The sequence below is a fragment of the Microplitis mediator genome, chromosome 7 (assembly GCF_029852145.1).
Source record: "Microplitis mediator isolate UGA2020A chromosome 7, iyMicMedi2.1, whole genome shotgun sequence".
Taxonomy (NCBI): Eukaryota; Metazoa; Arthropoda; class Insecta; order Hymenoptera; family Braconidae; genus Microplitis; species Microplitis mediator.
In genome coordinates, this window is record NC_079975.1 from 17,281,374 (window position 1) to 17,305,311 (window position 23,938).

The following is a 23,938-nucleotide window of genomic DNA, read 5'->3' on the forward strand; positions in this document are numbered from 1 at the left end:
CTGTGAAATTTACAGGTTATTTAGTTCACAATAAAATATAACTGATGAAATTGGATTATAATGGGAAATGCATAAGTTATGAGGAATGAAAACCATAGTTTCGAAATTTCTTGATTCCATCAAAACTTTCAAAGCTATCAAATTATTGAAAGAAATGGTCAAATATAAGTAATTGTATACAATTATGTGTAATTATATTGGGCCATTTTTAACATATTATTATATATAATGAAACGAAGTTGAGGTCCACCCCTCTAGTAGGGATGAATCAACCGTCCGTTACCCATTTAAATTAAATGGGCCCGTGTCCCTTTTAGCTAGTAAGCTAATTATTTGGTAACTGATCCTGGTGTTACCCGGTTCGTAAGGACCAGACGACCGGTTGGCCATAAATTTATATATGCAAAAGGCATATAAAGGATCGGGAGTCGTGGGGCATGTTATAGATTAGTAAAGAAAGAGAGTAGACTACAGGTGTTTGCAAAATAAGCCAAACTAGTGAGAAGCACAAGAAATTACAAAGGTATAATAATAGTGTTATTATACTTACCTGTGAGGTGATGGTTCACTGGTATCGATGAATGAGAGCAATAAATAATTAAGACAATTGTGAGCTCTGTATCACAATTGTCTGGTATAGCTACAAGCAGGTATTGTAGATAAATATCGCGGCAGGTACGCGCTTCTGTAAGCAGGTATTACAGGATAGGTCGCGACAGGTACGCGCTTCTACAAGCAGGTATTGTAGGAAAGGATCGTGGCAGGTACACGCTTCCACAAGTAGGTATTGTGGGAAAGGAGTGCAGCAGGTATGCACCTCTACAAGCAGGTATTGTAGGAGAATATCGCGGCAGGTACGCGCTTCCACAAGCAGGTATTGCGGGAAAAGGTCGTGGCAGGTACACGCTTCTACGAGCAGGTATCGTAGGAAAAGGATGTAGCAGGTATACATCTTACGGGGTTACCGTCTTCTATAGGCAGGTACTATAGGCCAGGATGAGGATACAGCAGGTATGCACCTCTACGGGGTTGCCGTCTTCTACAGGAAGGTATGTAGGCTAGGAAGCTTAGGTAGGTTTACACGAGAATAATCATTGCAGTTAATGATTATTCTATTATTTAGAAGAATACTTAAGGTAGTAGTCTGGTAACTCGCGCCGTTTTTCATGCTTCTTTTTAGGGGCCTTTTTTTTTTAGAAGGAACAAATGAAAAGTTTTGCATTTTTAATATGTTTTTATTTACATCTTAAGGTAACAAAAAAAAATTTTTTTGAGGAAATTAAATAATTTATTATTATTATTATTGTCGCTTGAAGTTGACGCCTCAAAAAAAAAGCGCTTGGATGGCCCGGGTGATATTGACTCTTGTGGACATCCGAAATTAAAAATTCTTGATTAGTCTTAATCTATAGACATGTCATTCTCGTCGGAACTAGGATTAATTTTTTTCATCCCTAACTTTTCATTTTACAACCCTTTTTATGCGAAAAAAAAATGACTTTTTTTTTCAAAGTTCGCCATTTTGTTATTTTTCGATAAAATTTAATAATCCATGTCTATAGATTAAGACTAATCAAGAATTTTTAATTTCGGATGTCCACAAGAGTCAATATCACCCGGGCCATCCACGCGCTTTTTTTTTGAGGCGTCAACTTCAAGCGACAATAATAATAATAATAAATTATTTAATTTCCTCAAAAAAATTTTTTTTTGTTACCTTAAGATGTAAATAAAAACATATTAAAAATGCAAAACTTTTCATTTGTTCCTTCTAAAAAAAAAGGCCCCTAAAAAGAAGCATGAAAAACGGCGCGAGTTACCAGACTACTACCTTAATTAATACTGAATACTTAGTCGTAAGCAGGTAATTAAAAGTTAAAAAAAGAGTTAAAAGGAATAAACTGTATTTATTATAAATTCATAGTGGTAATAAAGTTGAGAAATTAGATAAAGCTGAATAATTAGAGGCGCGCAGGCCTTCTTATAGATTCACGTCGGTGCTTACGCGTCGACGTGATGCGCATCCCTTCCATTAAAAATACGAATGGAGAGGGATTATTAAATAATAATAATAATTAGGTAAAACTAAAGCGGGTAAACCAGGTAACACGAGGTAAATACCCTTGGTAACTGCCTATTATCATAGTACGATAAGGAGGATTTATAAACCTCGTTACAATAATTACATTTATTTTTCTTTATCCGGGTAGGTTGAGCTTCAATAATCAAGTTTTCACAAGTTTTATATCTAAGCTTAAAATATTATGTGCTATTTTGATTGATAAGATTGAAAATTGTCAAAATCGAATAATAACATAATTATGTAAATTGAGAATTTAAATTTAATTTCGATTGATTATCAAAATATTAATATTTAAGGTTTCAAATGACTCTAATCTCTCCGAACCAGTCATTTGGGAGAGCTAATACCATGCGTATTTATTATTAATAAATAATTCTTTTATTTCATGAATATACAATGTTTAGGCTTTATAAAATTTATTCAGGTACCAGTAATGATCTGTCATGGTAGCTAAAAGACCACGATCGAAGACCAGTAAATCAGAAGATCCAAAGTCTACGATAGGTTCATTAGATAATGACGTCACAGTTCCACCTAGAGCACTATAAAAAGCAAAATCCAGCAATTGATTCAGTTGATAGATTATGTGTTAAGGTAAGAGACCCAGTACCTGATCAGGGAACTAATACCTGATCACTCCGTGTATTTCTATATCTATATTTAGTCAAAGTTGGTAGATATGGATATACAAATACACGGAGTGATCAGGTACTAGTTCCCTGATCAGGTACTGGGTCTCTTACCTTACATCAATTTGATGAAATTCAATGAAAAAAAAGAAGATAAAGCATACTTAATAATCGCTGCTCCCGCACAAATGTCCCACTTTTTTATAGCCGTCACATGAACATAAGCTGAAGCGTTCCCTACAGCTACTTCAAGAGACTTATACCCTGCACCAGCAGCTGAAATTATGTTTACATCGTCACCTAATACTGCCTTGGAAATATTATGGAATCTTCCGGCGTGAGATCGTGAAACAATGATAGCAATGTTTTTTTTTGATTTTGACTAAGAAAGAGAAAAAAAACATAAAAAGTTATACACACGCAGATATATAGTAAATAAGTATTATCATTAAGAAATACATGACTTAGGATTAATCCGCTGTTGAAAGTAAAGTTCATTTCACAACGAAAGTTAATTGATATTTAATGTAAAACATTAATAAAGTAAATTAGCGAAAATGCAAAAACGCATGTACTCGTCTCTGTGGCTTGCACTTAATAGCTTACGCCCTTTTATTTTGTGAAAAGTAGAAGTTAACAATGAGTGACGATTGTGGTCGACGATTATCAAAACCAATGGATTATCAATATTGATTTTTGTATGCTGTGAATGCCTCATAAATAAACATTGATACGAATGCAAAAAATTTAAATAAAAAACAGGGAATTTTTTTAAAAGCTGTAACTTTGTGAAAAATAATCGTATCGAGACCAAAAAGAACAGCATTTTAAAGCTTGAAATCTCTGGTTTCAAGATCTTTTGATTAAAATTCTTCTAGATTTACGGTTGTCCGACAATTATTTCAACAAAAAAAAAAATTTTTTGACTTTTTTCTATAAATTCCTCAAAGAAAAAACAAGTTCTCGAATTTTTGAAAATTTGAAATGTTCTCCGCAGGAGATTAAATAAGTCTGCAATTTTTTTTTCTGACATTTTTTTTAATTTTCTTTTTTTTTTCCTAACCCCACATTTATTGAGTAACTAACGCGAAATTCTAAGAAAAGCTGAAAAAAAATCTGGGCAACGGTCAAGAAGCTTAAAAATCAAACTTAGGATTAGTTATTTTCCTTACTTTTATTTTTTTACGTAAATTACTCGACGCTCCATGATAAGCCCATGCCCAATAAGTTTGTTTAGGTTCAAATGGTTTATGAATTACTCCTATTACTGGGATTCCTCTGACAGCAATACAGACCATTGTAGTTACATATTCTAGCAAATTTTCTTAAAGAAAAAATTTATTTAAAACCGGATAATGGTAGTACAAATAAAATTTTGTGTAAATGTATCGTAGGGTGATCTAAAAAAACCTACCTATCGACTTTATGGCTAAGAAAGGATCTATATACAGAGGAAAAAATTCTCCCGTTGGGAAACATTTTTAGCTCAATTTTGAAAAGTGTCGGTAGCCATATGAAAAGATAGTGCTCATATTTTTTTTCTTAAAAGCTACATGCCTCAAAACATATCCGGTATTCAGATCAATCGATTCACAAGGTGCTGAGAAATACAATTTTTTCACGGATTTTCAGTATTTTTCGATTTATTCAGAAACGGTAATAGATAAAGATCTGAAACTTGCAGTATCTTATGAGTACCAACATTTCCTGAAACTATGAGCCCGATATCTTTCTGGGGCCGATTCGGTATTCCTATCGTCCCATGGCCTTTCCTATATAAATAACACGCAAAAATTTTTTTTTTCATTAAAAATATTATAAACTTTGAACCGTTTGAGATAAAAATTTGGCTCTGGAATATTCTTGTAGATCATTAAATTTTCTAAAAAATAGTCATGGGAGTCGATTTTCTAAGCTCAGTATTTTGTATAGTTACAGGCCATCAAAGTCTACAGTAAACAGAATTATACAGTTTTAAGGCTCTATTATTGAAAATATCAATATAACGAGAAAACTCTGGGACTAAAATTTGATGAAGCAAGTAAAAAACGCAATTTACATACTAGGTTCATAAAATAAATAGAATTTCAACTTTTTTATTTGTATTGTATTCCAGTTTTTGCCCTACATCTTTCTTTTAATCGTTAATAAAATATTATACCCGGGAAAAAATCATCATGCACGATCATGCTTGAACCTGCATGGATCTTTCATGATCGTGCATGATTCAGGCATGACTTTGCACGATTCATGCAAAGGCATACATGACCATGTAAAATCACGTTCAATCATACATGACGAGGAAAGAATAGTCATGCATGACCAAGCTCAATCATGAATAATTATCCATGACACTGCATGATTCATGCAAAGGCATGCATGACTATGTAAAATCATGTTCAATCATGCATTATCCTGCATTAATAGGAAAGATTAGTCACGCATGGTTCATGCAATGTCATGCATGACTGAGCGTACATGATCCAGTATGGCTCGTGTAAAATCATGTTTCGTCATGCATCACTACTCTAATCAAAAAACCTATGTGGAATTGTATGGAAACCCATAGAAATCCATATAAAAAAGTATGGATTTATGTAAGAATCCATAGGAATTAATATAGGAGTGTACGGTTTTATATAAGAATTCATGTAGGAAACCATGAGTATCTGGATTCCCACATGGGAAATAAAATAATGTTGCCAGGTAATTTTACAGCTTAATGTACCCTCAAAAACCCTGGAAATTTTTAGATTGATCCATTGAACCGTTTGTCCGGGCCGATTGCTCAAAGTTTTACAAAACAATTAAAGGAACAAGTTTTGTTCCTTAATTTGTGTAATCATTACCAAAATGAAAAAATCAATTTTTTTCGGATTTTGTATCATTTTTGCGTTAGTTATTCAGTAAATGTAAGGTAAAGAGAAAAAAAAAATTTCCGAAAACCGAAAAAAAAAACTGAATAACACGTAAAAAAAAAAAAAAGTAAAAAAATTCCTGTTGTATCTCGTTTTTCGGAATTTTTTTTTTTTTTCTCTTTACTTTACATTTGCTGAATAACTAACGCAAAAATGAAAGAAAATTCGAAAAAAATTGATTTTTTCATTTTGGTAATGATTACACAAATTAAGGAACAAAACTTGTTCCTTTAATTGTTTTGTAAAACTTTGAGCAATCGGACAGAACAAACGGTTCAATGGATCAATCTAAAAATTTACAGGGTTTTTGAGGGTACATTAAGCTGTAAAATTACCTGGCAACATTATTTTGTTTATCAATATTTGCAGAGTAGTGATGAGTCGACTAAAAAACCAGAAAATGGCCATTTTTAAGGGTTTTTAAAATGGATATCAAGGATGAAAAAAATATTTTTTTTGAAAAAATCGAAAATGGAGCTTGTAGGAAATTTATTCAAGTTCTTCAAACTGCCCTTTAAATTACTGTGCGGTCATTATTTGCTGAGATATCAATAATCAAAGACAAAAAGATCCTTTTTCATTTGAAGGCTGATATCTCAGCAGCAAATTGTCGTACAGAGAAACAAAAAAAAGCAAATTGTAGCTGAATAAATTTCCTAACCGAGCCATGAATTCGGTTTTTGGAAAAATTTTTCCCGGCCCCGTAGACCTAAAAAACAAAACCTAAAAATTTAGAAAAATTTTGTCTCGACCTTTTTCTTATGATTCCGTAAAAACCGTGGCTCAAAATAATATTTTGCTGGAAACTCTTTAAATTAGAGATTTCAAGCTTCAATTTGCTTTTTTTTATTTTTCCGATACGATCATTTTTCACAAAAATACAGCCTTCCAAAAATCACTAAAAAATTTATAAAATTTTTTTGTTCCTTTACTTTTTTGGATGTGTATAATATATATGGATGCTGTTCCTATAATCAACACTTCAAAAAAACCGGTTACCATGCATTGTAGGAACCATTTCCATAATATATTGTAATTGTTACCATAAGTTTCTCTCCGTGTATTTCATTAAATTTTAGTCCAATAATTTTCTTTTAGTATTGATATTTTTAATAACACCGGCACACAAAAAAAAATAAGTTCTCTGTACTTTTGACGGGACCAATTTATTCCCATGTATTTTGACCCGCTGAATCCGAATCCGAAGTCCGTTTAACCCGTACACCCTCAGATTTTTAGAAAACTTTAAAAAACCTCAAAAATACACAAAAATCGACCGTTTTTTAAATTTATAAATTTTTTTAACCCTAACTAAGCATGATTTTTATGTATTTTGGTCCTCCACATACTAACCTGAGGTTTATTTGAAACATTAGCCATTTAAAGTCTGAGTAAATTCGAAAAAACCCCAAAAAATTGCAAAAAAGCAAAAAAATTCTTAGTATTGTGATGAAAAAAAATTTATAGGGCTAAATAAATAATTATTTTCATGTATGTTTATCTGTCACATATAATTCTCGTACATCCATGGCTCAGACATTTCTAAAATTTTAAATAAATGGCAAAAATTCCCAAAAAATCGAAAAAAATAAAATTTGGTATAACAAAAATCATTTTTTAAATCGAAATAAATAAAAGAAATCATATTGTTCGATCTGTGATATATATATAAAAAATATTTTGGCCTAATACATAAAAAAATTTTAATATGCTTCAAAAAATTTTTTTCATCACAACACTAAGAATTTTTTTGCTTTTTTGCAATTTTTTGGGGTTTTTTGGAATTTACTCAAACTTTAAATGGCTAATGTTTTAAATAAACTTCAGGTTAGTATGTGGAGGACCGAAATACATAAAAATCATGCTTAGTTAGGGTTAAAAAAATTTATAAATTTAAAAAACGGTCGATTTTTGTGTATTTTTGAGGTTTTTTAAAGTTTTCTAAAAATCTGAGGGTGTACGGGTTAAACGGACCTCGGATTCGGATTCAGCGGGTCAAAATACATGGGAATAAATCGGTCCCGTCAAAAGTACAGAGAACTTATTTTTTTTTGTGTGCCGGTGTAATAGAAACTTAAAACTGTATAATTCTGTTTACAGTAGACTTTGAAGGCCTGTAACAATACGAAATATCTAGCTTAGAAAATCGACTCCCATGACTATTTTTTAGGAAATTTAATAACCTACAAGAATATTTCAGAGCCAAATTTTAATCTCAATCGGTTCAAAATTTATAATATTGTTAACGATAAAAATTTTTTTGCGTGTTATTTAAATAGGAAATTTTAAATGGCTACCGGCACTTTTTGAAAATTGATCTAAAAATTTTCCCCAACGGCAGAATCTTTTTCTCGGTATATAGGTCCTTTGTAAGCCATAAATTCGATAGGCTGGATTTTTTTGGATTACCCTAATGTATCGGAAACCTAAAATGTTTGAAATATTACCAGTATATTCTTTAGTCGCATCTAACGGATCAATCCATACTGTGATATCATCAGCATTAACCATCAAATCATTCTCGACATCAGTATTTTTTAAGCTATGGGTATTACCCGTGATTCCTATTGTCATGGTATCATCACATTCCTTAGATTGTTCTTCGGAAATTATAGTAAGTGATGGATATAACATTGAAAGATATCTATACATAGCACAATGTGATTTGTAATCAGCTGTTGTCACAAGATCATCAATTCCTTCCTTTGTTTTTCCTTTTATCTCTATTGTAACTTTGGCTTGTGAATGAACATCAACTATTTGTAATCCTCCAAGTTCGGCTGCACGAATTGAATCTGCCAGTAGCGATTTTAGGGAAATACTGTTGAAATTACTTTTCTTTGATGTTAAATTGTGTGACTCCCGGATCGCGTAAATATATAAGAAAATTAAGATTACTATGAATAAACATAATCCAATTTTGTGTATACGAAAATTAGCCGCGATGTTGATAATCATTTTTTTAATGTAAATTTTTTTTATTAATCAACTATGACTTCATATGGGCCACATGTTAATTTAATTTGAGATTTAAGTCAATAAACGTGTTTTAATTATCATCATACAATATTCGCGGTCTTTAGAGGCTCGTTACTTCCCTATAGCAAATCTGAATGGAAGTTATCGAAAATTTACAGCCGAAATATGACGGTAAGTTGACTGTGAAAAGTTATAATACGGCTTACATGACGTCAACTTGCTGTCAATTGAAAAGTAATTGACCAGGCAGGCAAAGAAACAGCTCTACTTGAAACACTTCTTTGCTAAGGCTCACAGATAGACCTCTTTCTTAACACCTACTATACTCAAAGACAACTGTACTACATAACAATGTATATTTTTTTTTATATAGTTTATTACTCATCGATATTATGTCTACTCAAAGACATCTACCCAGATAACCACAGTTTCTCCGCAAATAAGTCAGAAGTGGTACGTCCCAGCCTGTATGGCAGATGACGTAAGCTTTTACTTCCTTAATTACCGACCTGAAATCTAACTAATTATATCGAATATCGATAATCACGTAATTCCCATAATATTTAATGAATTGTATAAAATAATATGATATAATAATAGAATAATATTATTTAAGATATTTGAACTTTAAGGATATGAGTAATAGTTGGTAAAGTTATTTTTCTATATTTTATCAAATATAAATAAGCGCTGACGCCTCGAGTTAATCCTCGAGACGTGCAGCTGCACAAACATCTATTTTGTTTAAGATAACTTTTGTTAATAGATAAGTGATTCATTTGTTAGTAACAAAAGTGGAGAGATCGTGAGAATTAAGTATATTCAACAAATATTAAAACAGATCATTCGAGAACATACGTTATCTCGAATGACCCCTCCATATGAATTGATGCGCGGGTCTGATGCCCAAACGTATTGATAAGAGTTACTTCAGTTTTTCTCGATCAAGAGAAGTCAGTTTGAAATATAGAATCATCGAGAGCAGTCAGGCTCAGAATAAAACACTTAACTTCGTTCTCACCTTCTCGAAGCTATTGTTGAGAATAACTTAACAATATTATAATAGCACAATTGTACGTTTCACAAATTCTTCAACTATCTCTTTATTCATTGAATAAAACAGATCCAGATAATATATTTAATAAGATATAAATATAATCAGTTTATTTCAACCACCAAATGGTGGCTGTTCAACCCATACTTAATTATTATTCATAATTATATGTAAGTTTTCATCACGTCCAATTTAAATTGACCGCTCAACTACGCCAGCGCCAAAACATCAACCAGGACGTAACAGAAGAAACAGTGCCAGTCAATGTGCCATCAAATTGAGGGTAACATCTGACGACTATACCCTACCCTGATAGCCACACGAAAGCTGGTGCCAAAGGTTGGCAGATTCATAAGTTGACGGAAAGTTGCCTTCAATTTTTTCAGAAACCTGCCTTCGAATTGCAGCTCTTCCCTGGCGCCAACTTTCTGAGAAAGTTGGCGGTAACTTATAGCCAAAAGTTGCAAAAGCTAGAGTTGTCGACAACTTGCCATCAAGTTGGTCGCAAACTAATGACCTTGATGGGCGCACTTTAAATATAATTGCTCAGCAAGTTCTGCAGAGAAACGTTTTCGGCTAACTTAACCACAAGTTTTTGGTAAGCCTCGGCTAAATAATACTTGCCCTAATAGCACAGTTTGCTTTAAAAAGAGTTTACTTTACAAAAGTTTCCTTGAATTTTTCGTCAACTTCGGACTTTTCCATTTTCTATGACAATTTGTATGCAACTTGCTATTGAATTTGACGTAAATTTACTACCCGAATTAGAATGCAAATTCACTTCAAAAGTTTACTAGAAAAAAGTTTTCATCAATTTTTAGGCAAATTATATGTCAATTGATTGTTAATTTGACTCGAAAAATTGTAATAGTTTTCTTTCACCCTCAAATTTTAGATAATTTTATGCATAAATTTACTTACCTTCTGAAACAGTAAAAAGGAGTATTACTGACTTTTTTTCTCGTAAAAAGTCACCTCTAAATTGCAGAAAAATTAACAGCAAATTTTTATTTTCAACTATTGCTGTCAAATTGTCGGCAAATTCGAGCAGCAAATTTCAGGTAATTTCAACATCAAATTAACGTCAATTTCAAGCTAAAGTTGCTATTAGGTGAAGGGCAGTATTTAGGAAAATATCAATAGTCGACTATCGATTTTTATTTTAAATGACGGTCGATATAGCCCGATTTTTCCCGAATAAAAATATCGATCTATTAATTTTAAATAATGGCGCGGAAATTTCAAAAATTTTTGAATTAATTTTTATGATAGTACACTTATCCAAAAAATTAAAGGAACAAGAAAATTTTATAAATTTTTTAGTGATTTTTGGAAGGCTGTATTTTCGTGAAAAATGATCGTATCGAAAAAAATAAAAAAGCAAATTGAAGCTTGAAATCTCTAGTTTAAAGATCTTCCAGCAAAATATTTTTTTGAGCCACGGTTTTTGCGGAATCATAAGAAAAAAGTCGAGACAAAATTTTTCTAAATTTTTTAGTTTTGTTTTTTAGGTCTACGGGGCCGGGAAAAATTTTTTCAAAAAAACGAATTCATGGCTCGTTTAGGAAATTTATTCAGCTACAATTTGCTTTTTTTTGTTTCTCTGTACGACAATTTGCTGCTGAGATATCAGCCTTCAAATGAAAAAGGATCTTTTTGTCTTTGATTATTGATATCTCAGCAAATAATGACCGCACAGTAATTTAAAGGGCAGTTTGAAGAACTTGAATAAATTTCCTACAAGCTCCATTTTCGATTTTTTCAAAAAAAATATTTTTTTCATCCTTGATATCCATTTTAAAAACCCTTAAAAATGGCCATTTTCTGGTTTTTTAGTCAACTCATCGCTACTCTGCAAATATTGATAAAAAAAATAATGTTGCCAGGTCATTTTACAGCTTAATGTACCCCCAAAAACCCTGGAAATTTTCAGATTGATCCATTAAACCGTTTGTCCGGTCCGATTGCTCAAAGTTTTGCAAAACAATTAAAGGAACAAGTTTTGTTCCTTAAATTGTGTAATCATTACCAAGATGAAAAAATTAATTTTTTTCGGATTTTCTTTCATTTTCGCGTTAGTTATTCAGTAAATGTAAGGTAAAGAGGAAAAAAAAAAATTTTCTAAAAAACGAGACCAAACAAGAATTTTTTTACATTTTTTTTTTTTTACGTTTCATTCGGGGGGGTTATTTTTTTTTTTCGTTTTTCGGAAAAAATTTTTTTTTTTTCCTCTTGACCTTACATTTACTGAATAACTAACGCGAAAATGAAAGAAAATCCGAAAAAAATTAATTTTTTCATTTTGGTAATGATTACACAATTTAAGGAACAAAACTTGTTCCTTTAATTGTTTTGCAAAACTTTGAGCAATCGGACCGGACAAACGGTTCAATGAATCAATCTGAAAATCTCCAGGGTTTTTGGGGGTACATTAAGCTGTAAAATTACCTGGCAACATTATTTTTTTTATCAATATTTGCAGAGTAGCGATGAGTTGACTAAAAAACCAGAAAATGGTCATTTTTTGTGGGTTTTTCAAATGGATATCAAGGATGAAAAAAAAATTTTTTTTGAAAAAATCGAAAATGGAGCTTGTAGGGAATTTATTCAAGTTTATTAAACTGCCCTTTAAATTACTGTGTGACCATTACTTGCTGAGATATCAATAATCAAAGACAAAAGGCTCCTTTTTCATTTAAAGGCTGATATCTCAGCAGCAAATTGTCGTACAGAGAAACAAAAAAGAGCAAATTGTAGCTGAATAAATTTCCTAAACGAGCCATGAATTCGTTTTTTTGAAAAAATTTTTCCCGGCCCCGTAGACCTAAAAAACAAAACTAAAAAATTTAGAAAAATTTTGTCTCGACTTTTTTCTTATGATTCCGCAAAAACCGTGGCTCAAAAAAATATTTTGCTGGAAGATCTTCAAACTAGAGATTTCAAGCTTCAATTTGCTTTTTTTATTTTTTCGATGCGATCATTTTTCACGAAAATACAGCCTTCCAAAAATCACTAAAAAATTTATAAAATTTTCTTGTTCCTTTAATTTTTTGGATAAGTGTATAACAAACGGTAAAACAATCACTTTACGAAGAAGAACATTTGATTACCATTCGATACAAGTAATAAAATAACCCTCGCAGATTTGAATCACGGTGGAAACACCGTGGAAGTGTAAACACCATGGATCCACCGTGATTACACGATGGGTTTGCTCCATTTCATCACCGGGTATATACAGTGTATCCACTGTGATTACGCGGTGTATCCACCGTGATTCCACGGTGGCTTTATGCTATTTCACCACCATAGTTCCACGGTGTGTCCACCGCGTAATCACAGTGGAAACACCGTGTATACACAGTGGTCAAGCCACCGTGGTATCACGGTGGATACACCGTGTAATCACAGTGGTAAAATGGAACAAAACCACCGTGTTTCCACCGTGATTCAAATCTGTGAGGGAACTTATTTGTATAATTAAAATTTTCATAAAAGGGTATAGCCGGATTAATATGGGAATTCTGCCCCCATGGCTTTTTTGACTCAAACTTAGGGGGTCGATTTGGTGTCGAATGAAAATAATTTACCTCAATTTTTAGCTCTTTAACTCCAACGGTATTCGAGAATTTCAAAAAAACCTGTTTTTTCGAAATTATTTTTATTTTTATAGTAAAATTCGGAATTAATCAATGATGATTTTTTTCCTAATTCTTACGAGTCCAAAACATGAAAAAATCATATGATCGAGATTCTCAAACGGAAAGCCGATTTTTAACGGAGAAAAGAAAATTATAATCTTTTTTTTTTAGCCTTTTTGAAATATGTCACTCACCAAAATTCGTCAGAAAAAATCTTTCATACTCTTCTATACTCAGGAATTTTTTTTAATTTTTTGAATTGGTGGAACAATTCAAAAAAAATTAAAAACTCATTTTTTTCTTAAAATCTTGCGTTTTAACAAACTTATATTTTTTTTTAGTACAAATAAATACGTAGAAAATTTTTTTTTACCAAAAATATATCTTTGCAAAAGATAAACATAAAAAATCAGTAGCCTACAGTCATTATAAGGGTTATTAATGATTCAAAAGACACTTAAAGGTAATACTTATTAGGGTGTCCCAAAAAAAAACAAATATATTTTTTTTCAACGTCTTATGAGCTCAAAAATTACTTTATATTATAAAAAAAATCCTCACCGAATTTCAGCCAGATATCTTTACAATTGAGCTATCAAAAAGGGGGGTCCCTTTTCCCATTTAAAATACAAGCGAAAATTTTTCATTTTAGTTTTTTGTTATTAAGACTATGAAAAAAAATTTTTTTTTCTAATTCCACCTGGTATAATTACATAGGGAATTAAATTCTCTACAAAAAGTGCTTATACATTATGTACGTTGAACAAACTGGGAAAAAGTTACGGGGCTTCAAAGATTAAATAAAAATTCAGTTTCATCAGTGTTAAATTATTTTTTATTATTTTTCATTTTTATTTTATCAAAAAATATTTTTTTTCAAATTTTGACGGCACATTCTTGTAGAAAATTTAATCTCCTACAAAAAGTATCTGATATCATATATACGTCAAATTAATGAGTAAAAAGTTACAGGTCTTTAAATGTCAACGAAAAATGAAGTTCACTTTTTCGTTGACAGTTAAGTTCAAAAATTTAATATTTTTTAAACTTAACTTTTCGTTGACATTTAAAGACCTGTAACTTTTTACTCATTAATTTGACGTATATATGATATCAAATACTTTTTGTAGGAGATTAAATTTTCTACAAGAATGTGCCGTCAAAATTTGAAAAAAAATATTTTTTGATAAAATAAAAATGAAAAATAATAAAAAATAATTTAACACTGATGAAACTGAATTTTTACTTAATCTTTGAAGCCCCCCCTGGTGGAAATTTTTCGGACTTTTCTCTGAATAACTCTGAAAAAGTCTTAAGAACTTTAAAAAAGTCTTAAGAACTCTCGAACTGAGTTTTTCAGAGAAAATTTCGAAAAATTTCCACTAGGGCCGTAACTTTTTCCCAGTTTGTTCAACGTACATAATGTATAAGCACTTTTTGTAGAGAATTTAATTCCCTATGTAATTATACCAGGTGGAATTAGAAAAAAAAATTTTTTTTCATAGTCTTAATAACAAAAAACTAAAATGAAAAATTTTCGCTTGTATTTTAAATGGGAAAAGGGACCCCCCTTTTTGATAGCTCAATTGTAAAGATATCTGGCTGAAATTCGGTGAGGATTTTTTTTATAATATAAAGTAATTTTTGAGCTCATAAGACGTTGAAAAAAAATATATTTGTTTTTTTTTGGGACACCCTAATAAGTATTACCTTTAAGTGTCTTTTGAATCATTAATAACCCTTATAATGACTGTAGGCTACTGATTTTTTATGTTTATCTTTTGCAAAGATATATTTTTGGTAAAAAAAAATTTTCTACGTATTTATTTGTACTAAAAAAAAATATAAGTTTGTTAAAACGCAAGATTTTAAGAAAAAAATGAGTTTTTAATTTTTTTTGAATTGTTCCACCAATTCAAAAAATTAAAAAAAATTCCTGAGTATAGAAGAGTATGAAAGATTTTTTCTGACGAATTTTGGTGAGTGACATATTTCAAAAAGGCTAAAAAAAAAAAGATTATAATTTTCTTTTCTCCGTTAAAAATCGGCTTTCCGTTTGAGAATCTCGATCATATGATTTTTTCATGTTTTGGACTCGTAAGAATTAGGAAAAAAATCATCATTGATTAATTCCGAATTTTACTATAAAAATAAAAATAATTTCGAAAAAACAGGTTTTTTTGAAATTCTCGAATACCGTTGGAGTTAAAGAGCTAAAAATTGAGGTAAATTATTTTCATTCGACACCAAATCGACCCCCTAAGTTTGAGTCAAAAAAGCCATGGGGGCAGAATTCCCATATTAATCCGGCTATACCCTTTCATTAAAATAGACTGGATTATTAAATAAATTAATCGTTTCAAAATAAGTAGACTTTAATTTATTACTTTGACTTACAGTTGAAAAATTACTATATTCACATGATCCCTTGAGTAAAGACTCAAATAAATACCTAAATATATTCAATTGAAATTCAGATCGTAAGTTAATAGAAAGTAAATTCGAGTTTTTATTAAAGGATGTAGCGGAAATGAGAAAACGCAAACAGAACTTAAGTTTAATAAACAAATTTATTGAAAAAATTAGTGAACTAATTAATCAGTCTTGAACTTATAATAATAGAAATTTTCATGACCAAAAATGTTATCGCTACGAATGAAAATCTTAACCTCTAGTTTCGTAACCTGCGGTCCATGTACCGGAAAAAATAAAAGATAGGTAGATAATTTAAACTTCTGAACATTTGAAGGTAAAATGAGGTGAAGTATCACTACTGACTAAAACAGACGCTTTATTTTTCGAAACAGTCTTGGCGGCGAATTTTAATCCTTTAGTGTTACAACGAATAGCTAAATCTTAAACCTCAGAAGAACTTTCGAAAGTAAGGTAGTTTTCGATGAGCGAAATTTCGCACATTTCTTTCAGGTTCTTTAATTTATATTTATCAGCAGCTTCTAGCAAATACTCCGAATGAGCATCTAGGTCATTGACCTTATCAGTATAGATGAATTCTACAACTCTTTTAAATATCTCTGGATGGATATCCGTAAGAGTTAATACAACACTGTTACTGCTGTCAGATGTTTGTTGATAACGAGCAACATCTTCGTACAATGCAGGACATCTTGTTTCTAAAACACATCTATGCACTGGAAATTCAATATTCTGCACCTGTACAATCCCGGGTGAAAATTTTTCGGACTTTTGTCCGAAAAAGTCTTTAGAACTCTGAAAAAGTCTTTAGAACTCTAGAACTGTTTTTAAGACAGAAGTCCGAAAAATATTCACCAGGGATAACATCACCGCTATCTTGCCGACTGTTATGTAACACTTCAAGAAATTATTTGGTAAATCGACATTCAGAACGCTAGTTGAAATCAACTCTAGAAAAGGAAATGTAGGATTATCATCCAAGTATGTTAAGAGTAAACAATTATTCGTTTGTTTTAGATGAATTGGCACATAACCCTGATTAAACAAAATGATTAAAAATGATTTCCCACGTTAAATGTCCATAAGAGACAGGATTAGAAATAATTTGAAGGATTAAAAAGTATTTAGAATGATTAAAAAACAAATCATTTTTAATCATTTTGTTTAATCAGGGAAATGCAAGAGACGGCAATCTTTTTTTATATTAGCTCTTTGGTTACTTCGTCCAACGAAAAGATGATTATTGTCGATGTCAACCAGGTAAAAGTTACAGGTGACATTATCGACTCCGTTTATAGGCATAAATGATAATAACAGTTTGAATGGAGATTCAGATTCAAAAGATCTATTAGATTCTATTATACTCAACTAGACCTTCCACGTGCTAGCTTGACCTCTAACTTCGGTTGAAAATTCATGACCCACAGTGATGGCCCGATGAAAAAAGATTTTATACAATTATATAAAGACTATATATAATTATATATAGACAATATATAATTAGATATACATTATATATAAATTGGATAGAAAAAATGGCCCGATCCAATTGTATACAATTTGTATAGAATTGTATATAATTATATAGAATTGTATACAATTTGTATAAAATTGTATATAATTATATAGACTTATATACATTTTGTATAGAATTGTATACAATTTTTATACAGTTGTATACAATTGGAGCGGGACATTTTTTGTATATACACTTATCCAAAAAATTAAAGAAACAAGAAAATTTTATAAATTTTTTAGTGATTTTTGGAAGGCTGTATTTTCGTGAAAAATGATCGCATCGAAAAAATAAAAAAAGCAAATTCAAGCTTGAAATCTCTAGTTTGAAGATCTTTCAGCAAAATATTTTTTTGAGCCACGGTTTTTGCGGAATCATAAGAAAAAAGTCGAGACAAAATTTTTCTAAATTTTTTGGTTTTGTTTTTTAGGTCTACGGGGCCGGGAAAAATTTTTTCAAAAAAACGAATTCATGGCTCGTTTAGGAAATTTATTCAGCTACAATTTACTTTTTTTTGTTTCTCTGTACGACAATTTGCGGCTGAGATATCAGCCTTTAAATGAAAAAGGAGCCTTTTGTCTTTGATTATTGATATCTCAGCAAGTAATGGTCACACAGTAATTTAAAGGGCAGTTTAATAAACTTGAATGAATTCCCTACAAGCTCCATTTTCGATTTTTTCAAATAAAAATTTTTTTCCATCCTTGATATCCATTTGAAAAACCCACAAAAAATGGCCATTTTCTGGTTTTTTAGTCAACTCATCGCTACTCTGCAAATATTGATAAAAAAAATAATGTTGCCAGGTAATTTTACAGCTTAATGTACCCCCAAAAACCCTAGAAATTTTCAGATTGATCCATTGAACCGTTTGTTCTGTCCGATTGCTCAAAGTTTTGCAAAACAATTAAAGGAACAAGTTTTGTTCCTTAAATTGTGTAATCATTACCAAAATGAAAAAATTAATTTTTTTCGGATTTTCTGTCATTCTTGCGTCAGTTATTCAGTAAATGTAAGGTAAAGAGGAAAAAAAAAAAATTTTCCAAAAAACGAGACCAAACAAGAATTTTTTTACATTTTTTTTTTTTTACGTTTCATTCGGGAGGTAATTTTTTTTTTTGTTTTTCGGAAAAAATTTTTTTTTTTTCCTCTTTACCTTACATTTACTGAATCACTGACGCAAGAATGACAGAAAATCCGAAAAAAATTAATTTTTTCATTTTGGTAATGATTACACAATTTAAGGAACAAAACTTGTTCCTTTAATTGTTTTGCAAAACTTTGAGCAATCGGACAGAACAAACGGTTCAATGGATCAATCCGAAAATTTCTAGGGTTTTTGGGGGTACATTAAGCTGTAAAATTACCTGGCAACATTATTTTTTTTATCAATATTTGCAGAGTAGCGATGAATTGACTAAAAAACCAGAAAATGGCCATTTTTTGTGGGTTTTTCAAATGGATATCAAGGATGGAAAAAAATTTTTTTTGAAAAAATCGAAAATGGTGCTTGTAGGGAATTTATTCAAGTTTATTAAACTGCCCTTTAAATTACTGTGTGACCATTACTTGCTGAGATATCAATAATCAAAGACAAAAGGCTCCTTTTTCATTTAAAGGCTGATATCTCAGCAGCAAATTGTCGTACAGAGAAACAAAAAAAAGTAAATTGTAGCTGAATAAATTTCCTAAACGAGCCATGAATTCGTTTTTTTGAAAAAATTTTTCCCGGCCCCGTAGACCTATAAAACAAAACCAAAAAATTTAGAAAAATTTTGTCTCGACTTTTTTCTTATGATTCCGCAAAAACCGTGGCTCAAAAAAATATTTTGCTGAAAGATCTTCAAACTAGAGATTTCAAGCTTGAATTTGCTTTTTTTATTTTTTCGATGCGATCATTTTTCACGAAAATACAGCCTTCCAAAAATCACTAAAAAATTTATAAAATTTTCTTGTTCCTTTAATTTTTTGGATAAGTGTAATTTTATACAATTACATAAAATCTTTTTTCATCGGGGGGTTTCAGATACCATGAAGGGCGTACGCTATCAATCAGTTAATTTATGTTGTTTATTACTCACGTATCAACAGTGTTATGTCAGATTGACATAAATTTAATGCTTTTATGGTCATTGGCCCAAGCCGAAGCCTATAGACCGGAAACCCCAGAGATCTTTTATTAAGGAGGATAGGTTTATTTTTAACTTCCCGCTAAGAAAATCGGCGATTTTCGAAAAATTGGGAAGTTATTGTTTTCAGCCCGATTCGCGAAAATCGAAATTTCATCAGATGTCGACGTTTTGAGGTCCTAGGAAGCTATTCTGACTATTTTCAGAATGATGTCCGAGTGTCTGTATGAATGTGTGTGTGTGTGTGTGACCGGTCTATAACTTTTTAACTAATGAACCGATTTGGATGGTTGAGGCGGCAATCGAAAGAGCTTGTTGGCCATCAACTTTTCTGAGAATTTCAGATCATTTGATCAAGTAGACTCGATAATATTGGCGAATTACGAAAAAATAAATTTTTTTTTTTTTAGTTTTTTATTGATTTCTCAGAAACGACTTATACGATCAACTCCAAAATGTAATCAGCTCTAGAACTTGATAAAACGCGTCGATTGCCGCCTTAGCCATCTCAATCGGATCATTCGTTCGAGAGTTATCGCGGGCAAAAGAAATGGTAAAAAACGGTTTTTTGCGAATATCTTCGAAACAACTAAACCAATCAATGTCAAAATTGTATCAGCTTTAGAACTCAATAAAATACGCCGATTGCCACCTCAACCATCAAAATCGGTCAATTCGTTCCTGAGATATCATGGGAGAAAGAAATGCTAATATCGGTTTTTTTCGAAAACAATGGCACACAAAAGTATTTTCGAGCTCGAAAATGTATCCACAACAATGTTTTCGAGCTCGAGGAGCTCGTAAACAGCGGGAAGTTGTGGGGCTGGCCCGCCGGGTCAACCGATAGACAGATTGTTTTTATTAATAAAACGATATTTAACTTTTATTTTTAACTATATTAACAACTCGATTACAAAAATGTTGAGGTTTAGAGATTATGCTTCTAATTACAATGTTGGAATTACCTCCCGATTCAAATAAACTTCAATTACAATCTAAAGACAGGTGGCTAGTCAGCCGACTCTAATTTACAAGATTCAAAATTATATTTACTATTTTAATTTTAAATTACATATGCTCGAATGTTATTTTGTGATTCTGATATAACTAACTGAACATTTCAAACTTTCATATAACATTATAATTTTAAACTACACGTGTTCGAATTTTAATTTTGTAATTCTGATATAATTAATTGAATATTTCATACTTTCATTTAACATTTTAATTTTAAACTACACGTGTTCGAGTTTTAATTTTTAATTATAATATAATTAATTGAACATTTCAAACTTTCGTTTAACATTTTGATTTTAAACTACACGTGTCAAATTTTAATTTTCAATTCTGATATAATTAACTGAAAATTTCAAACTTTCGTTTAACATTTTAATTTTTAAACTGAACATTTTGAATTTATTCAATATTTTAATTGTACCTGTTTTCTCTGCCCTAGTAGCAATGGAATTGGGCAAGATTCTTTGGCAAGACACTTGGAGAAGCACTTCGTAAAGAATTGGACAATTCTTGACCAATACATTTGATCAAGATTCTTTATCCAGACTGGCGGCAGACTTGGGCCAGTCTGTGACCAGAATTTCACTAGATTCTTGGCCCAGAGTCTTGACATAGACTTGCGCGAGAAACGCACAAGACGACGAGCGCACATCTATTCCCCTCCTTTCCACTTGAATGTGAAAAGTATAGTACTACAGTGGTTCTAATTTATAGTCTAGTCAACAAGTTTAAAAATGTTATTTTTTTACAATTACGCATTGAGTTTGTAGTAATGCCTAGAAAAATTGCTTTCCAGAATTTTTTAGCACTTAAAAAATTTCGGAAGTTGTTCAATAGATTAAGATGAAAAATTAAAATTTTAGATAATAGGAATAGAATTCCAGAAGTTGTGACAATTTCATAGAAAATTGCTTCTTCTTTAATAATCGTTTTTTAATTTTACGCTTCCTCTATTAATTTTTGAGTTATTGCTAATAATTAGTCTCTCGTTTTCTCTATTTGATTTTGACTTATAAAAGTTGCTATTTTTATTTGTATCCTCGCGGTCCTGCAACCACCGTGGAACCACTGCGGATCCACGGTGAAACCACCACATCGTGGACCCACCGTGGTTTCGTGACATTTCACCACAGTTGATCCACAGTGGATCCACAGTGTATCCACGGTGGATCCACCGTGGATCCACAGTAGACCCATTGTGGATTCACCGTGGTTTTTCCGTGGTTTTACCGTGGTTTGACGCGAGATCTTGACATGAATTTTTCAGTTGAAATAGTGATAAATGAAGACGTTTCTAAAAATCTAACTCAAGTAAAAAAATTTTTTCCGTAGTTTTACCAGATGAAAACGTAAAATGAATTTTTGTACGCGTGTAATTCAAATGGAAAAATAGAAATTCATTGAATCTCATTAAGAACTGAGATATAAAGCTGTGCTTTAAAGGGAATTTTTTTTTGTCTAAAAGCAGTTTTTTCTTTGGACCACTCTAGTATGTATAAATAATAGTGATACTTTACATAATTTTTTTATCGACTTAATTAACCTAAAATATGATGCAGCAATCATAAGACTTTTTTTTTGTCCAACTTTCTGTGAATAATAATTAACGTTACCTCGTTGATTTTCAACAACCTCACGAATAAAATTATCTATAACATTGTTTTGGAGTGATAACTTTTACGTAATTTTATTGATCAATTCCTGAAAACTAACTAGTAATTTTATTCAAACACGATATCAAATGTTGCAAAGCATGTAATAATTAGCTGATTTGCTCAAAAAATTCTGTGGACGAAGTCTTTCAAAATTCAAAAAATTTTTATCCCAATTTTCTTTTTAATTATGTATTTGTTAATTAACAAAATTTGTAAAAATGAAAGTAAACAATAAAACCTCGATAATTCTTAAACCGGAAGTCACAAATTTTTTTCTTCTTTTGGACTTGGTCGTTGAAGGCTTTAGAACAGATCCTCGTTGGAAAAATTGAAGATTTTCTATTTTTCATTTTTTTACAATGAAAAATGCAGAAAAATAAAAAACATAAATAAAGCAGAAAAAAAATTTTTTTCTCATGATCCCGAGTGATTCGGTTTTTTATTACAAAAAGCCATACGAAAATAAATTTTAAAATTTTTTTACCATAATTGTTTAAAAAATTTTTAAAAACAAATGCGTTATTTATAAGATAGTTGAAAATTTTTTTTTGGAAATATAATTAATAATCAAAATAATGATTTTTAAGATAAAAATCATTTCTTAAAAAAATTTTTTTGTTGCTTCAAACCGCATTTGTTAGTTAACAATTTTTTTTTGCAAGTCAATATGAATATTAAGGAACCGTTTTTTTTTTTTAATTCATAATTTTCATTGCCTTTTATAAATGTAAAGAGTAATTTTTTTATTTCAATTTTTTTATTTGTTTTTTAAATAAAAAAGATAAGATTAAAGTACTCAAAGTCAATTTTGTTCTCCATTAAGCAATAAACAATTTCAGTTTTGTTTCAATGCTTCAGCTCAATTTTTTTCTGAACAATGAGAGAAATTATTCGGAAAAAAGAGATATTCTTGTGTTTGAAGAGTTAGTATCTTAATAACTAAAAGTTAGATTGACATTAAATTTATTTGTATGTTGTTATATAAATAATCATATAAAAGTCAATAAATAATTGAGCTGAAACATTAAAAAAAATTTTCTCAAAATCTTTTTATAAACATTCACTTAAAACTAAATAAATAAATGATCAAGAGTTTAAAATTATAGCTCAATTTATTTATTGTTTCATGATAAACAATAAAGACTTGAAGGGTCATGGTCGTATCTTCGATAGTTTATAAGTTATAATAATTATTAGAATGAGAAACACGGAAGAAAACTGCAAGTTCGAAACATGAGAACTTTATAAATTATAGAAAAAATAGAAAAAAATTTTTTTTCTTAAAAAATCACACATGACCATTTTTGTATATTTTTATAGTATTTAAAAGAAATATAATTTTTTTAAATTTAAAAATCATAAATAATCAACAGTTAAAAAAAAATAACATGAATATTTTTTTACATTTTAATAAATATAAAAAACTCCAAAGAACACTTTTTACAGCTGCACAAATTTTCTACAGGAAGTTTTAATACACGAAAAAAATTCCTCTGCGGCAATTAAATTGGTTTTGTTAAATTCTATTAAACTAAAATTGATTTGGGACAACTAAATTTTATTACGTTAACATGATCTATTTTCTCAATTTTTAATAAATGATTTAATAGACTCTATTTGGTTGACATTAATAATTCTCTCTCTAAGATAATAAAATCATTTGGTTAAGTTAAGAAAATATTTATTTAATAGATAAATAAATTATTTTACAGTGCCAACAACCCCAAATATTAAAGCAATATATTATTATATCAACTCTAATAAATATTACTTAGACACAAAAAAATATAGAATAAATTTAGAATAAATAAATGTATATATATATATATATATATATATATATGTTCGAGATTAATGAATATATATTTAATCCTAATGATTATT

At 30.4% G+C, this 23,938-nt stretch overlaps 1 protein-coding gene across 1 annotated transcript; it reads right to left on the reverse strand.

Annotated features, from left to right (window-relative positions):
- Positions 1-1,887: 1,887 nt before the first annotated feature.
- Positions 1,888-8,863, reverse strand: LOC130671714 (putative inositol monophosphatase 3). Its single transcript, XM_057475775.1, has 4 exons — positions 8,078-8,863; positions 3,885-4,036; positions 2,877-3,094; positions 1,888-2,625 (listed from the first exon to the last, which is right to left on the reverse strand). Exons 1-4 carry the CDS (start codon positions 8,586-8,588, stop codon positions 2,484-2,486), a joined length of 1,023 nt encoding a protein of 340 aa, XP_057331758.1. The 5' UTR covers positions 8,589-8,863; the 3' UTR covers positions 1,888-2,483.
- Positions 8,864-23,938: the final 15,075 nt, after the last annotated feature.

Coding starts and splice junctions, on each gene's coding strand:
- LOC130671714 (XM_057475775.1), bottom strand. CDS start 8,588: ATGATTATCAACATCGCGGCTAATTTTCGTATACACAAAATTGGATTA. Junction 4,037..8,077: donor TGCGACTAAAGAATATACTG/GTAATATTTCAA, acceptor TTTTTCTTTAAG/AAAATTTGCTAGAATATGTA. Junction 2,626..2,876: donor GCGGGAGCAGCGATTATTAA/GTATGCTTTATC, acceptor TGCTTTTTATAG/TGCTCTAGGTGGAACTGTGA.